This window comes from Gallus gallus, chromosome 8 (assembly GCF_016699485.2).
Source record: "Gallus gallus isolate bGalGal1 chromosome 8, bGalGal1.mat.broiler.GRCg7b, whole genome shotgun sequence".
Taxonomy (NCBI): Eukaryota; Metazoa; Chordata; class Aves; order Galliformes; family Phasianidae; genus Gallus; species Gallus gallus.
Window position 1 is genome coordinate 20,238,233 of NC_052539.1, and position 15,534 is coordinate 20,253,766.

The 15,534-nt window shown below is 51.4% G+C and overlaps 1 protein-coding gene across 7 annotated transcripts in view; it reads right to left on the minus strand.

Moving 5' to 3' along the window:
- The window catches only part of ERI3 (ERI1 exoribonuclease family member 3), a 97,213-nt gene extending 96,103 nt beyond the window's left edge, over positions 1–1,110 (minus strand). For 2 of the 7 annotated variants that reach the window (XR_003076577.3, XM_046944847.1), the window contains exon 1: positions 543–744. Coding sequence is in view for 2 of the 7 variants with exons in the window: in XM_046944847.1 (XP_046800803.1) it covers positions 543–558 (16 nt within the window). In the remaining 5 variants the exon portion in view is untranslated. Of the gene's footprint in view, positions 1–542; positions 745–1,053 lie in introns of those variants that run through there. The other 5 variants (XM_046944851.1, XM_015291305.4, XM_015291303.3 and 2 more) reach the window with 3 other exon arrangements.
- Positions 1,111–15,534: the final 14,424 nt, after the last annotated feature.

Here is a 15,534-nt window from a genome sequence, read left to right on the forward strand (position 1 = left end):
TATAAGCAACTCTCTGGCAGCACCCAATGGGCCGTGCCCTGGGAGGTGCCCCGCTCTGAGCCCTGCACACTTCTCCCAAGGCACAGCACGAGCACTAACCAAAGGGAGAATGCCCTGCTCCCCTGTGCTACAGCTGAAAGAACACTCAGACCAAGCAGCAGCTGTCCATTCACCCATTCACCCATTCCCAGGACCAAAGCTCAATGAGAAAGCGGGGTAAGCGTAGAAGAGGTAAAATAAGCGCCAGACTTTGGCAAATAGGCCAGCAACAACCATGTAAATCCACAAGACACAGACTTGCAAACGGCAGAACACAAGGAAGAAGGGACATCGTCATTTGGTATGCCTCACTTTACAGAGCACACCTGTAACAGGGCAGCGGCAAAGCAAGAACGGGAGAAAAAATTCCTCCTGCCAGAGAGGGACGAGCAAACAGCCCCAGCAGCCCCTCCAAGTTCACTTCAGAGGCTCCACACCTGAAAGACGACCACTTCCATCCCACAAGAAGAACCCCCAACCTCCCGCCCCCCCATCGCCCCTACCTACACATCTCCACATCCCACCGACGTTCGCTCCGCGCCCCGCAGCGCACGCCGCTTCCCCTCCCGAGGCTCCAGGAGCAGCCGCTCCCACCCGGCCCGGGCGGCGGAGGCCGCGGCGGCGCCGACCGCCTGAGGAGCGGTGGGGAGCGGAGCCGGAGCCCGGCCTCGAGCGGCCGAGACTCTGCCACGCCGCCCCACGCCGGCCCCGCGGCCTCCCCCGGCCCCGCCGCTTCGCCTCCCCGCCCCGCTCCCGGCCGCGGGCCGCCTCATCCTCCCGCAGGCCTCGCCGCCGCGGAGGACCGTGCCGCGGCCCCCCCCCGGAGCCGGGCCTCCACCCCCCGCCCCGGGCCACGGCGGCCCCACGCCTCCTCCAGGCCCGCCCGGCCCCCGCGCCGGCCCGGCCCCGCCGCCGCCCGCAGCCCGGCGGCGCCGCGCCCCGCTCCCGCCCCCCCGCCCGAGCCGGGGCCGCCCCGGGCCGGCCATGCCCCCCCGCCCCGCACGCGCTCCGCACCACGAGTCCCCAACACCGCCGCTCACCTCCGCGCACTCTGACCCCCGACCCCGCTCTGAGCGGCAGCGCCGCCGGCCAACCGCAGCGCCGCCTGCCGCCGTCGGGGGCGGGGCTTCCTCCCCACCGCGCCCTTCTGCGCAGGCGCAAGGCCGCGGCCGCGGCGCGGGGCACGCTGGGGGTTGTAGTTCGGACGCCGCCGCACCGCCCCTCTGCCCGGTCCCGCCGCGTGGCTGCGTCTACGGCGCCCCCGTGTCACCGTGCCCGCCGCCCTCGCGGAGACAACTCCAGCTGCCGCCGGCCTCCCCGGCCTCCCCGCCTCCTGACGGCACCGGGACACCTTCTCACACCCTGGGGGTGAGGCGGCGCTGCGTCACCAGCCGTCACCCTCCTCCCCAGCGGCCGCTTTCCTCAGGTCCCCAAGTGCCACCTCCCGTGTCCTCCACAGAGACCACCGCGGGTCTCTTTTGTCTCGAAGTCCCACATATCTCCCCATTTTGTCACCAAAAAATGCCACACGTCCCCACCGCGGGTCCCCGAGTGCCACCTCCCATGTCATACAATCACAGCACCACACAATCATTAAGGTTGGAAAAGCCCTCTCACATCACCCAGCCCAACCCCAACCCCAACCCGCCCCACCACGCCCACCGACCGCGTCCCTCAGTGCCACATCCCCACGGGTGTGGAACACGTCCACGGACGGTGACCCCACCCCTTCCCCGGGCAGCTGTGCCACTGCATCACCGCTCCATAGGAGAACAAATTGTTCCCAATATCCATCCTGAATCTCCTGCCCCTGCAGGCTGCACTGCTGCTGATACAAGCCGGGATGCTCTTGGCCCTCTTGCACACCTGGGCACACTGCTGGCTCGTGTTCAGCCTCTATCAACCGACACCCCCAGATCGTTTTCCTACACACGGCTCTCTGCCGCTCTGCCCTAAGCACATCTTACATCAGCTCGTTGGCTCTTCAGGCTGAGTTTCTCCTTTGTCTGCAGCCTTGAACTTCAGAGGCCTGAACCACGTCACAGCAGCAGCAAACCATTTAATAATAGGAAGAGTTCCTTTAAGTCCTCTTAGGTCTGGCATCTCTTAGCTTCCCTCTCACTCAAGCAAGCCCTGCTTCTGAGCTCAGCCGTGCTCCTGTGACTTGTCGAGCCTTTGGTGACTGATGTACAGCTTGACAAGGAGCACAGAGGAGCAAATATAGGGCTTTCCCAGTGTAGCGTTCCTTGAGCGATCTGTAAGTGCCCTCTGCCAGCCCTTCCTCGTCAGCCATGGGAGCTGGCAGAGACGTGCTGGAAATGACACTGCAGCCCCAAAGCTGGAAACGTAGGACTCACAGCCTGCCTGCGAGTGTTGCTAGTAGGATGAGAGAGGAAACCTTTCATGGCTGACCTCTGGAAGTAGCAGTACCAAATATTTTTTTCTCTGTCTAGGTAAAAAATCAATGGCTCAGAGGTGTGTACACATCCCTGTTTCATCAGCCAAGCCTGTGCTGTTTCCCAGGCTTGTAAGCACCGTTTCCTCCTGCCCCTTTTGTGTAGTGGGAACTCCTCTCCCCCACTGAGGTCTGCAATAAGGGGGGAGGGGGCACATCTGGCCCTGCTAACCTCAGTGTCCCCTCAGGTCTGTATGAGTTGTACCTCGACAGTGTGGGACACCAACGCAATTACCATCAGCAACTGCACTTCCAAAGAGGTCCTTTCTCCAGCACAGCTCTCAGAAGCTGGAGAAGGACCTCTTTGGAAGCTGTGCCAATCCCACCGTCCCAGTGCCACAGGACCAGCATATCAAGCCCTCTGTCAGCACAAGAAAAGGCAGTAGCGTTTCAGCAGCAGGTCTAGCATCTTAATTGCTTGTCCTACTTTAGAGATTTTGGGATGGCTATAGGCAGCACAGAGGAAATAGGGCCCAGACTGGACCCAATTTGGCCATCCCAATCAATTCTTCAGGCTCCAGCTGGAAAGGTCAACCCGAAGCCTCCAGCTGTGCCCCCCTCCCACAGCCGGATCCCCAGTGCAGCAGCATGCTCCACAGCTCTAACTTTAATTTGCTTTAGAAACCTGACGGCTCCCTGACAAAACATCACTTTGCTCTGCACAGCTGTGCGTCCACCTCTGGGCTGACGGATGGAGGGGGCTTTGAGAGGAGCGGGACAGGCTGGGCAGGAAAACGGGACGAATCCCACACACTGCACGCTTTTTAACACTGTGGGATTTCACAGGGTTACGGCATTAAAAGCATCGCCTCGTTTTAAAGGCAGCTCCTTTGGTTCTGTTCAGTTGCTTATGCTGAATGCAACTTTTAAATGCCTTACAATACACATGACAAGTAGTCCTGTATCACTGTTTTCTACTTAACAAGTTAATAATGTGCCAACCCAAATCCTTCAGTTACTAACGCCACCGGTGGGACTCATTAAGCAACATGAACACATATTTAAGGGAATACTAATATTCACAATGTACATTTTTATATTCATGTTGTCATTCTTGAAACCACAGTGCAGTTCATGTGTTCTGCTAAAACATTTGTTTGCAGAGGATTGCTCTCTCCCCTTTTCTCCAAACACGTATTCTGCCATTGTGGTGAATGATATTAATGACAGCTTGTCATCATGGAAAGCTATTCCTAGCTGTCAATTAAAGGGTGTTTTGAAAGAAAGCAGCTCGTTCAGCCCCGTGGGAGCAAGTGCTTCTCATTGTGTGGCAGTGACCCCCTGATGGATTTGGGAACGGCAGCTCGGTGGGGCCAGGAGATTCGCGTACACAGCATAGGGGTCGTGAGTGATAAAGACAGAGGGTTCTAAAGGTGCCGAGGTCTTCAGCCTAGGAAAGGCAAAAGAGGATTTCAGATCATAAAAGCCATCCACGTGTGGCAGTATCAGCTAGAAAAGTTGTCCCGGGGATACTGAGTGCGTTGCTCCATCATGTAATGTGATTTCCCACCCAGCATCCTAGTCCATTTATCAACATCCATCTTCAAATGCATTGGTTTACTTGTCTGCACTGACCTGGCTGAAAGGCTCCTTCAGGTCTTCTCCGCCTGGAAGATGGAAGACCTCCTCTACCTCCCAAACAACATGCGTTCACAGCTAGTTTACACTCATTTGCTCTAGCAGGATGGGCCTCGGCTTTAACTTGGCTTCATTTCATTTCATATATTTCTAGGTAGCTCTCAGATCCTGGTCATCCTCGTCCTCTTTGTTTTGTGTGCTAACAAAACCCTGTTATCCACATCTCTCCTCGCCTCCCCCCGTCCCACACCACCTCAGCAGACCCCCTCTGCACCTGCTGTAGTTTCAATTAAATTTTCTTGATCACGAGTGCCCAGACTGGAATGTGGTATTCCTGAGCTGGGCTTCGAGGCCTCATACCATATTTGTCACTTGAGCCTATAAATATATTTCATATAAACAAGCTTGATTTCTGTTTTTCCCCCCTCAACAGGGTGGTCCACTCTCAGGGCTTTCTTGTTCCTTTTATTTTCCTAAGCACTCCTCGCACAGTAATAAAAATGTACAGACTCAGTGGGGATCTGTTTTAACTTCAAATGTGCTGATTCAGTTCAAAAACCATTAATTCAGCCGGAATCAGGGCCGTGGGGTGGAAATCCCTTTCCAGTTAAAACAGAGGTGAGAGGGACAGCCTTTGGCAGGCTGAGAAATACAGTGCATTGGAAAAACATGGCACTGAGGGACACGGGTTATGGGCATGGTGGCGATGGGTTGGTCCTTGGACTGGGTGATCTTTGAGGTCTTTTCCAACCTTTGATTCTATGACCATAGCAGTGCATCAGAAAGTGGGTGCTGACAGAACTGTGTTAGAAGAGCATGAGGCAGCCCTGGGTGTCTCAGACCAGGATTGGGATCTCCAGCCTGACCTTTGTTGGGTTGGATGAGATGGTTGCAGAGGTTTCCACAAGACCCCGTGTTGGCTGAGCAGGCACGATGCCGTATGGAGTTACCCAGACAAGCTGGTCCTTTCTTCAAAACAACTCCCGTTATTCACAGGCATGAGAGGATACACTAAAACAGGAAGCAAACACAGAGCTGTGCAGTCTGTGGTATTGATGGATTACAGGAGTTAAAGGGCATGGGGATGTGGCAATGATTTGTAAAACAGATAAACACAGGGCTCTTTATGGAGGAGGCATGCTGAATAATCCCTTCTGGTGATGCGCTGGCACAGCTGCCCATGGAGGTGGTGAGGTCACCATTCCTGGAGGTGTTCAAGGAACGTGGTGATGTGGCACTGAGGGACGTGGTCAGTTGGCCTGGTGGCATGGGTTGGGCTTGGTGTTTTTAGGGGTCTTTTTCAGCCTTAATGATTCTGTGGTTCTATGATTCTCTGATCCATTTCCCAGATCCCTGCCATTTCCAAGTCCCAGCTCCATGTGCTTCACTCTCCTACTCATGGCCTGGTGTGAGCTGCTCCCAATGCACGCTCCAAGCAGTCAGTGTGCAGAGCCACTTTGTTAGCACGTGGCCTTGTTGAGGTGCTGACGATGTGAGTGTGGGCTGCATGTGGGTCAGCATCTGGTGCGACCACTGCAGGCATCTGGCCAAGGGAACACTTGGCTGAGCCGCAGCAATCGGGAGAAGTTTCTCCAGGCTGTGATGCACCGAACATTCAGACCCAAGAAGTACAAAGAGGGACAAGCAGTGATGTCAATTTACTAAAGAAATAAAGCCTTTTTTACATCATTATTGTGTATCATAAAAGCCTTGTGCTCACGCTGTGTGCTTAATCTCGATATTCCAGTGCCATCCACAAAAAAATGCAGGCTTAACCCTCACAGTTTATATTGTCACCATAAACGCCGGTAAAAAAAAATATTGTACAGTTGGGTGCAGTTTATTCTTTATATTTTAATGGCTATAGCAAAACTCCATCGCTAACTAGTAAAAAATAAAAATAAAGAAAATAAAAAGCCGAATGTGTTTTACAGCTATGCCGTCATGGGAAAGCTGTATTTCAAAGTGAGGGCATCAGCAGCAACGAAACGGGACATTTTTAAGCATTTTAAACATTTTTAATGGGACCTTAAAAAAAAAAAAAAAAAGGAGGGGAAAAAAAAGGCACTTCAGCAGAATCTTTTTGCCAGTATTTTAGCTAATGGGGTTGCAGTGCATAAAGGACGCCTGCACAGGCCACCCAATACTGAGGGGCTGCTCAAGTGTCTTGAACTCGAAGTGTAAATGGAAAAAACATTGAAAATTGAGCGTTTCTCCTGGAGGAACAAATTGCTGATAAAGCAAATCTCCCCCCAGGACGAGCACACCTGCTGGAAGGTAGAGAGACGTTTTTATGTGGAGGGCTTTAACGTGAGATAAAATGCTTTTCACGGGCCGTCATATGGAAGACAGCTGGCCAAAAATAATAATAAAGGAATTCCTGTCCCTCGGGAAATCCCCGCGGTTGCAAAAAAATATGATTTCTGACCTGAGCTGGGGCAGAAACCGAAGTTCTCAAGGTCTGGGGCTCTTTTTCTTTCCATTTGATGACGTATTCCAAAATAAAAGTAGTGCGTTTCTTTTCGCTCCGCCACTCCAGCGTGTCTTATTACATAAAACCTGGAAGTCCCAACCACGCGTTACACCTCACCGCTACATCTCATTTTATTGCACACTGCAGAGGCGGGTGGAACCTCCGCCCTTTTTAAGATCCCTATGAGAAGGGCTGAGTTTCCCCGTGAAATTGAACACCCGTGCCCAAAAGGACTGTCGACCAGCCCCGCTGCCACCTCATCGCTGCTCTTTGGATCCTCGCTCCGATCGGGGAAGTGAAGAAAGAAGGAAATATTGGGCCAAAAGAGCTCCTGGCAGCCCCCAGGTCTGGAGAGCTCGTGTTCTTGGCCGAGCACTTGGATCAAAAGGGGTGCAGAGGGTGAAACAATGCTGTCAGGAGGAGATGAATAAAAAAGAACACGGATGAACGCTGTGGGTATTTTCTCAGTCAAAGCTTGGATAATATCAGCACGTCCTAGGAAATGTTTCCAGTTGCTCCAATCAACATTTTCTGGTAGAAAACTGCTCTGCCGGAAAAACACTGACCTGCTCTACCATGAAATCTCTTCTGTTCATTATTTGTTTGGACTCGAGCGTGATGTTCAGTGCTAGGCAGCACCTCCTGGATCTAACCTCCTCCAAACAGCCCCAGAGCAATTAACTAATGACCTGGCCAGCCCTAGCTGCTGCCCTTCCAGCTGTGCTCTCCAGGTCTGTAGGGTATTTCTTAGATTCCTGGCCATGCTCAAGGTATCCCCTGTCCCTCCCACGCCCCCAAAGCCCACCTGAGCTCTGCAGGGTGCACACATAGCGTGGTCCCACAAGCCTTGCTCTCTTCGGTCTGCACTGCTTTGATTTCCCCACCGCCTTCCCTCTGTTTATTCTATTTTCTGCCTCTTTGTCTTTCCCCTCCAGCGCCTGGCGTCCCTCTTTCCTTTTCCAGCCTCTCTCTTCCTCCCCTCATTTCCCCGCACTCACTCCGTCCTTCCTTGCTTTCTTCTTTCCTTCCTTCCCAGCCCTGGTGCTGGGCTTTCTATTCTCTCTTCTCTCCTCCCTCTCTTCCTCTGCTGTCACCGGAGGCACCCACAGGGCCAGGGTAGGAAGGACGGTGCACAGAGGTGGGAATATGCAGAGAGGCATCGAAAAGTGCAGCCGGGGCCGCCAAAATGCATCACACACACTGGAGGTAAGAGCGAGCTCCGGCGTATAATGCTCTCCCTTATCTCCAGTGCTACCGACTTCGGTCTATTTAATTTTCACTTTGATTTTAATATAGATTTATTGAAAACAACAGTTATCAAAACAAACTGCGCTGGCAAATTGGTGTTCGTCTGTAGCTGTACAAGCACCTATAAAGCTGCCAGCGTATGAAATAAATGGTGCTATATGGGAGGTCAGTTATTGCAATAGAAGCTCCCCAAGGATTTGCACCGGGCAGTTTAATATTTTTCTTATTACCCTCTTCTCTTTTCCACTATTTATGCCTCTCGGTTTAAATTTAAAACACACAGCCATCTGCTGAGACAAGCCTCTCTGATAAAGCCAGCCCTGGTAAACTCTCTCACCAGCGCTATCCCATACTCATGTCAGTGAGCAGGGATGCATCCTGCTCAAAGGCAGGTGAGCGGGGACAGGCAAGACAAGTTTTCTTCCCAAAATATTTCGCCACGCAGGCCAGATCCTTTTGGCTCTTGTTTTTAGAAGGGCTCATCCTTACCACCTGCTCTTTCATGGGATCGTGGAGTAATAGAATGGGGTGGGTTGGAAGAGACCTTAAAGCCCATCCATCCCAACCCGTGTTGTGGGCTGTCTGCCCCCCGCCAGCTCAGGCTGCCCAGGTCCCATCCCACCTGGCCTTGGGCACCTCCAGGGATGGGGCACCCACAGCTTTCTGTGCAGTTGGAATAAAAACCCTGTGATAAAACAGTGGTTAAAACCCTGCTTCTCACCACGTTATCTAACCCCATTCAAATTGCACCTTACTCAGATTGCACCCACCTATCCACGGGCTCCTCCCCTCATGGACTGCTAAAAAAACCAAATCCAATCAAAGTCCAAACCCCTTCTTCAGGAGAGATGAAAGGGTTTCTGTACCGCTCTCCACATCAGGAGAACACAAATCAAATAGCATAACTGTCAAATGAGGAGATGAGGTGTTTAAATGCCTATAGAAAGAAGAACTCTAATTACGGAAACATCTATAATGTAACTAATATTATTTACATTAGAGTGATGCTAATCCAGATGAGGGTTAATGTCCCTGCTCCTAAAACATTACAGTTTAAATAGACAAGAGACAGCGAGAGGGTGGAGGGGAGCATCAGTATGCTCATTCCTGCTTGAAGACAAGGGGTGGAGGCAAACTCCTTGCTGAGAGAATGGAAACGAGCCAAGATGTGCAGCAAGGAAAGTGAGTTTAGATGGAGCCAGAGAGAGCGAGTGGCTTGCTGAGTCTTACACGGCCTGCCTGGGATGGAGGTGGGTGATGAATGGAAGTGGCGGGTGTCACAAAAACAGCGTTCTGCGGCAGGCAGTGCTTGGATGTCAGTGGGTCAGCATGGGCAGATGTGTGTTGCCCTCATCGAATCGTAAAGGTTGGAAAAGACCCAGTCCAACTCCACCCCACCATGCCCACTGACCACGTCCCTCAGTATATCACATCCCCACAGCCCTTGCTTTCAGACCATTTTCCGTTTAGAATCAGAAAGGTTGGAAGGACCACTAAGATCATTGAGTCCAAACTAAGATCATCTAGTCCATTAGACGTGAATTGCTGAAGGGCAGAAAGAGCAAGCATGATCTTCTATGGTAGTTGCAACGTCTAATATAGCTCTGATATCCTTTTAGGGGACATTTCTCAGCCCCTTCAGGAACTCTCTATAATGAGCAGCAGTCCCAAACAGCTAAAACGAGATAAAAGCTGCCTGTATTTGGAGGGAAAGCATCCACACTATCTGGCACAGGACCCAGCAGATTTTCCAGGTCTCTAGCAACAGTTCAGCACAAAAGGGAAAGCCGACAGACAAGAAGCAGAGCATTAAAAAGTCTGAATGACACGTGCAGCCAGATTGTCTGCTTCGCTGACAATTGATGCCATCCCCATTACCGGGAAAATATTGTAAGCATGCTTCCATGGCTCTCTGCAGCTTATTACTGCAGATAGCCAGTGTTTCTTGTCATGGCTCCTGGCTTTTGTGAGCTGGTGTAAAATGGCTTGCTGTTCCCATGCCCGAATTTACTGGAGGAAACAGTTGAGCGCGTGCCTTGCCAAGCATCCTGTGTGCGTTTGGATGCTCCCAAGTAGGAACTGTGTTATAAATGCCATTCTGACAGCTCAGCTACCCCAAGCCTGTAATCTGGCACTGCTAGAAAGGCCATAGTCACTAGTGAAGCTCACTGAGGTCTCACGGCTGAGGATCAAACCCATACCAAGGGGAGGGCATCCCACCAAGAATATCTTCTGAGAGTGCACGGAGCTCTGCAGATGCTCCTCTAATTGGGATCATTGGCGGCAAGGATGTGACACAAGCACGTGGTGGCACACCTTCACATCTCTCTCACAGCTTCCACCTGCAGTCAGAAGTACTCCGTAAGGAAAGCAGGCAGAACAGGGGATGGGGGAGAGGGAGAATCAAACAGAACTGGAAGCTGAGGGCAGGCAACACCGTGAATCACAGCAATTTCCCCTGATCCTGTTTTATCATTGGGGGTGGGAATGTAAAAGATGCAGAACCCGTGTGAACAAGGTCAAATTAAATCACATTTCCAGGCTGGGGAAATTACTTTTGCCTGCAGCAAGAGAGGTGCACAGCACCAATGAAGGAGGAGAGGTTCGTGCCACCAGGCATGCTGCATCCAGCTGATGCACGACAGAGGGAATTTATAATTAGCTGACTGAAATATATCCCTGCAGGACTGTGGGGGAGGGGGTGGTCACACCGATTGAACATGTAAGAGAAAGACCAACAGAGATCCGCCTTCAGACCTGCTCCTTGTGGAAGACAACTCATCCTTGTCTCCGTGGGCATGCATTTCTGTCTCAAGAGATGGCACTACAACCAGTGTCCGCTACCACGCACTGACGTAAGAGGGACTGAGGATGTCTTCAGGGCAATTCAAACCTGGCTCAGCTTCGAGAACATCAGTGGGAGGACTCAGATCCTGCTGAAGCTCAAGTTTTCCCACAAGAGCGCCTCAGGTCTACGTAACACCTCTTGATCAAACCTTGGCACAACCTTAAGGGAGGAAGAACACCTATGATGTGCACAGGTGGCTTGATGGAGTACTGGAAGTGTGCACGGAAAGGAGTCTGATGAAAACCAGTGTAAGAACACGGGACTGGAAGAAGCGCACATCTGCAGCGTTCCTATGGACCTCAATGGGGTGTGTGACGTGGGGCACTGGGGCTGGATAAGGGGAAAAAATACAAGCTAAAGCTACAGCTGGGCCAAGAGAAAGGAATTTTGAGTGTATCAGTTCCTGAACAGATTCATGTCTGACAGAAAGCTCGCTTGTTGCACGCATTTGCCTGCTTTAAATAATTTACTGCTAGAGTAATGTGAGCTGGATTAAAGGACAAGAGAGGGGCAAGAAAAGGGGATTGGAACTGCTGGTGAGAAGTGACTCGTGAAAAAGACTGGCAGACGGAAGACGTGTTTCTGGGAGGAAGATGGGTAATTTCCCAGGAGGGAAACAGTGAGAACCAGGCACTGAGTCCTGGAAAGCAGCAGTAGGAGCCTACCGTGGGATGAAACCAGCCAGTGCTTGGATCTGTAGGAAGAGACTGTGGCCATGGCCTCTGCAGCCAAGGGAGATGGAGCTCTGGAGTGCATCACCCCGCCGAGGGACAGAGGGTCCCAAGGATGAGGGGTCTTTGGGGACATTACATCAGTGCAGCGGGCCACCACGAACTCTGTATCATTGGTGGCCATGCACAGGGCTGCCACATCAGGCTGCCAACCAGAGGTGTGTGGGTTTCAATCACACCGCAGCATGGGAATGGTCCCAGCAGTCCCAGCTGCGTGCACCACTGATGTCAGGGCTGATGCTGTGCCAGAAGGAAATGCTTTCCATTGAAAGAAGGCACAGGCGTGTCCCACATCACCTATGGCATGTGGCTGATATCTAGTGAAGCTCTCAGGCAGGACTGTGACGTGATAACCCCCAGCATCCCGAACTACACAGCAGCCCTGTGTTACACAGCATTGTGAGGAATGCACGTAAGGCGTGTTTACTTCCAAGAACATCCTGTTTCTATTACTACAGATGTGCAGCTCAGGATTAGCTTCTCGGACAGCATGTTCTTGGGCAAGAGCAACTTGTCTTTCTTTTTGCTGTAAAGCACCTTTTCAGTGTACATACCTGCAGCAGATATTAATAACAATCATGCTGCACTTGGCTGCTGCAAACTCTGACTGATGAGCACAGCCCTAACTCACACAAGTTTCCCATTGATTTTAGCTCATGTTAGGCTCAAACTAATCACATGGGAGAGCTGCCTTAACGGCTCTCTAGATCTGTCCTGCTCTGCTGTGGTTGCCAGGCCAAGAGGGATGGTGGGGGTCATCCGGCTCCCCATTGAACAGAGCGGGTCCATCCCCTCAGAACAAACCTGATGCAGTCTTTGATGTGCAATCACAGCAGCCACAGACACGTGCATATGAGCAAAGCAGGTTGATGGGTAGGCAGTTGGACTTGATGATCTTAATGGTTTTTTCCAACCCTGGTGATTCTATGATTCTATGAACGTATTGCTCTGCCCGTGTACTTTCCATGGACCACAGCCACTGCTCTGAGCTACTCTGGACACAGCTCCACCTTCCCATGGCTTGCAAGGCACAGTTCAATGCCTTTGCCTTAGTTGTGCTTGATCCCATTAATGACAAAGATGACAAACACATATGCTTTGCCTTTATAGCTATTTCACGCTTTGACATGATCCCGGGCAACTCACCTATGCTGTCAGCGTGATGGATGGTGCACAGAAGGGGGCTTGGACAGGTGTAGCTCCTGTCACAGGGAAATATTTTTCCACACCATTAGCCTGTGGAACTCATAGCAACAGGATATCACTCAGAGAGGGACTCAGAAAAGCCCTGGAAAAGGAGTGGGTGTACACTTGCTTGTACAGAAAGCAAGTGTCTGGGGTGGTGGGAGCAAACAGTAAGAATAATCACTAGGGAAGGATGTGAAGGGTGTGAATCACACAGCCTTGGCTGCAGCAGGTTTGGGGAGAATATGTTCCCCAGCAAAAAAAAAAAAAAAACATCCCAAGCGGGCCTCACTTAGGGTCCTCTACATCTTAAGAGGGGGCTATAAGAAAGAAGGGGACAGACTCTTTAGCAAGGTCTGTTGTAATGGGGCAAGGGGAAGTGGTTTCAAACTCAAAGAGAAAGTATTTGGATTGAATATAAGGAAGTTTTTTACAGTAAGATGGTGAGGCACTGGCACAGGTTGCCCAGGGTGGTGGTGGGTGCCCCAGCCCTGGACACACTCAAGGTCAGGCTGGACAGGGCTCTGAGCAACCGATGGAGCTGTGGGTGTTTCTATTCATTGCAGGGGAGTAGGACTAGATGACCCTAAGGGATCCCTTCCAACTCAAATGATTCTGTGATTCTCTTAAGATCCTCCCAAACCCAGAGCTCCATCCTCACCTTGGACAACATCTCTAGTAGGACCAGAACAAGCCATGACTCCACGCAGAGCCTTCCTTCAAGCTCAGCCACAGCTCAGAGGAAACAAATAGGCAAACCCAGCTGGGCAGCAGTGGGATGAGCACTGGCCCCAGTGTGAGGGCAGGGTGGGTGGCACGCTGCTGACAGCCTGGCTGTAGCCAGCAGAGGGCATGGAGCCTGCATGGAGCTTACACAGGCGCTGCAAGCCATGGGCACCTCAAAGCACAGCTGAGATAGAGCACTCGATTTGGAATAATCCATTAATGCGCCCATTTCCCTTCCTCCTCCCATACTGTGGATGAAAGGTGCAATGAGAGCCTGAGCCTGGAGATGGCTCGAGGGGCTGCAGGACGTGGTCACAGGGCTGCCAAATTCCAGCACTTCCTCCATGCATCGGGTTCCTCTGCAGCGGGGTGGTTGCTGACAGGTAGCGGGATCCCGTGCCGGCACACCCCTACCCCACATGCTCCCCAATTGCTGCTAGAATGAATCATATCTACCAATTTTGGTTATGAAATAGCAGCCAGAGGACGTGATGACAAATGAGGAGCGGTGCTTTACGATTCGTACGCTGACGGCCATAAGGAGCCAGCAGGCACCGCTCCCGGCGTGATTTGCACATCCGCTTGACTTTATGCCTTATTGGTAATCCTATCGAAATCTGCATGCATAAAGTTAAGTGCATCTAATCAACTCCGTGGGTTCAGATTTGTATATACGAATTTAATTCCGCCGTCAGTATTTAGAGCAGCTCCTGCAATGAGCGCTTATGGCGCTGCGACGGACCGTAACGACCTCACATTTTGTTTTAATATTAAGTGCGGAAGAAATACGAAACGGAGGCACCCCTTATGACTCTTCGAGGCGAACAATGGGCATGACGTTAAGTCAGACGCTCAAAGTCATTTCGGGGTCCAAACGATCAGCACTGAATGTACGTCAGTGGAAATTTTTCCTATGGGCCTCTGTGCGCAGTGCAGCTCCGCGGCGGTGCGCGAGGCCGTGTTTATGGATCCATTTTCAGGATCAAAGCCCTCATTAGTAATACGGATTAATGGTAATTACAAATATAAATAACTTGAGTGTATCTTCTGGTTTTCCTCTGAAGACGTTCCTCACAGGAGGCAGCTGGATGCCAGGCTTATTCCTCAAATCCAAACTGTATTAAGTTCTCGGGTAATAGTGCGGTGCCATAAAGTTACATAAAGCTGCGTTATTATTTTTCAGGCCTCGGAACACAGAGCTTGATTCTCAGCTCGCATTCACTGGAGCCCAGCTCTGGATTCAGATCCTTTTTTCCATCCTGAGGAAGTGAAAACGTTAAAAAAAAAAAAATCAAATTGCTTTTTGGCTAAGAACAAAAGTAAGAAGTTGAAATCGGAGGGATCGTTTTTCACAATGTTGTAAGTACCAAAAATACAGCCTTATAATAAAAGCACTTTCTTGACCAAGATTCTGTAATTGCTACTGTGAAGCTGAAGCTCGAGTTGGACTGCGGTGCTCACAGGCTGAGAGTTTTCTCCAAATCCTTGGGAAAAGGAGGCTGCTTTAATGCATTTTCCTGACATGTGTCACAACTCTGATGTTATTTAAACATGGCCAATCCATATCAACCTATGGAATATACACCTCAGTCCTCAGCTGTTTGGTCATCTCGGGGTGGGGCATGCTGTGGGACCCGTGCCTTAGGAATGCATGCGGTGCCCATTCACTGGCGCATGGCCACTAAGGTGATGGCCTTCAGTTGTGCCAGGGGAAGTTCAGGCTGGATATGAGGAAGTATTTCTTCTCCAAAAGAGTGGTGATGCAGTGGCACAGCTGCCCAGGGAGGTGGTGGGGTCACCATCCCTGGAGGTGTCCAAGAACTGTGGTCAGTGGGCATGGTGGGGTGGGTGAGATTGGACTGGGTGATCTTAAAGGGCTTTTCCAACTTGTCATTCTATGATGCTGTGATTCTGTGAAGATAGAGACAATTTCAGTGAGAAATAAAGGGAAGAGGAGAAAACGGGACACAAAGTGAGGTACGGATGGAGCAGCTTCAGCGCACTGCAGGAGCAACTCCCTGTGGGCCTTCCCATGTCCCAGGCGTGGACACATCTCACCAGGTGCAGCATTCACACCGCAGGGCAGCATTGGGTAGAAACAACCTACAGACCTCGGCGGTGGGTTGCTGCTCACACCACAGCCGTCAGGTGACAGAAGTACATTGTCCCTTCCTCTGCCACGCGCACTGAGGACAGCCCAAGCGGTTGATGATGCTAATGGAGAGGACTTCTATTTGTAGCATGTGCTGCA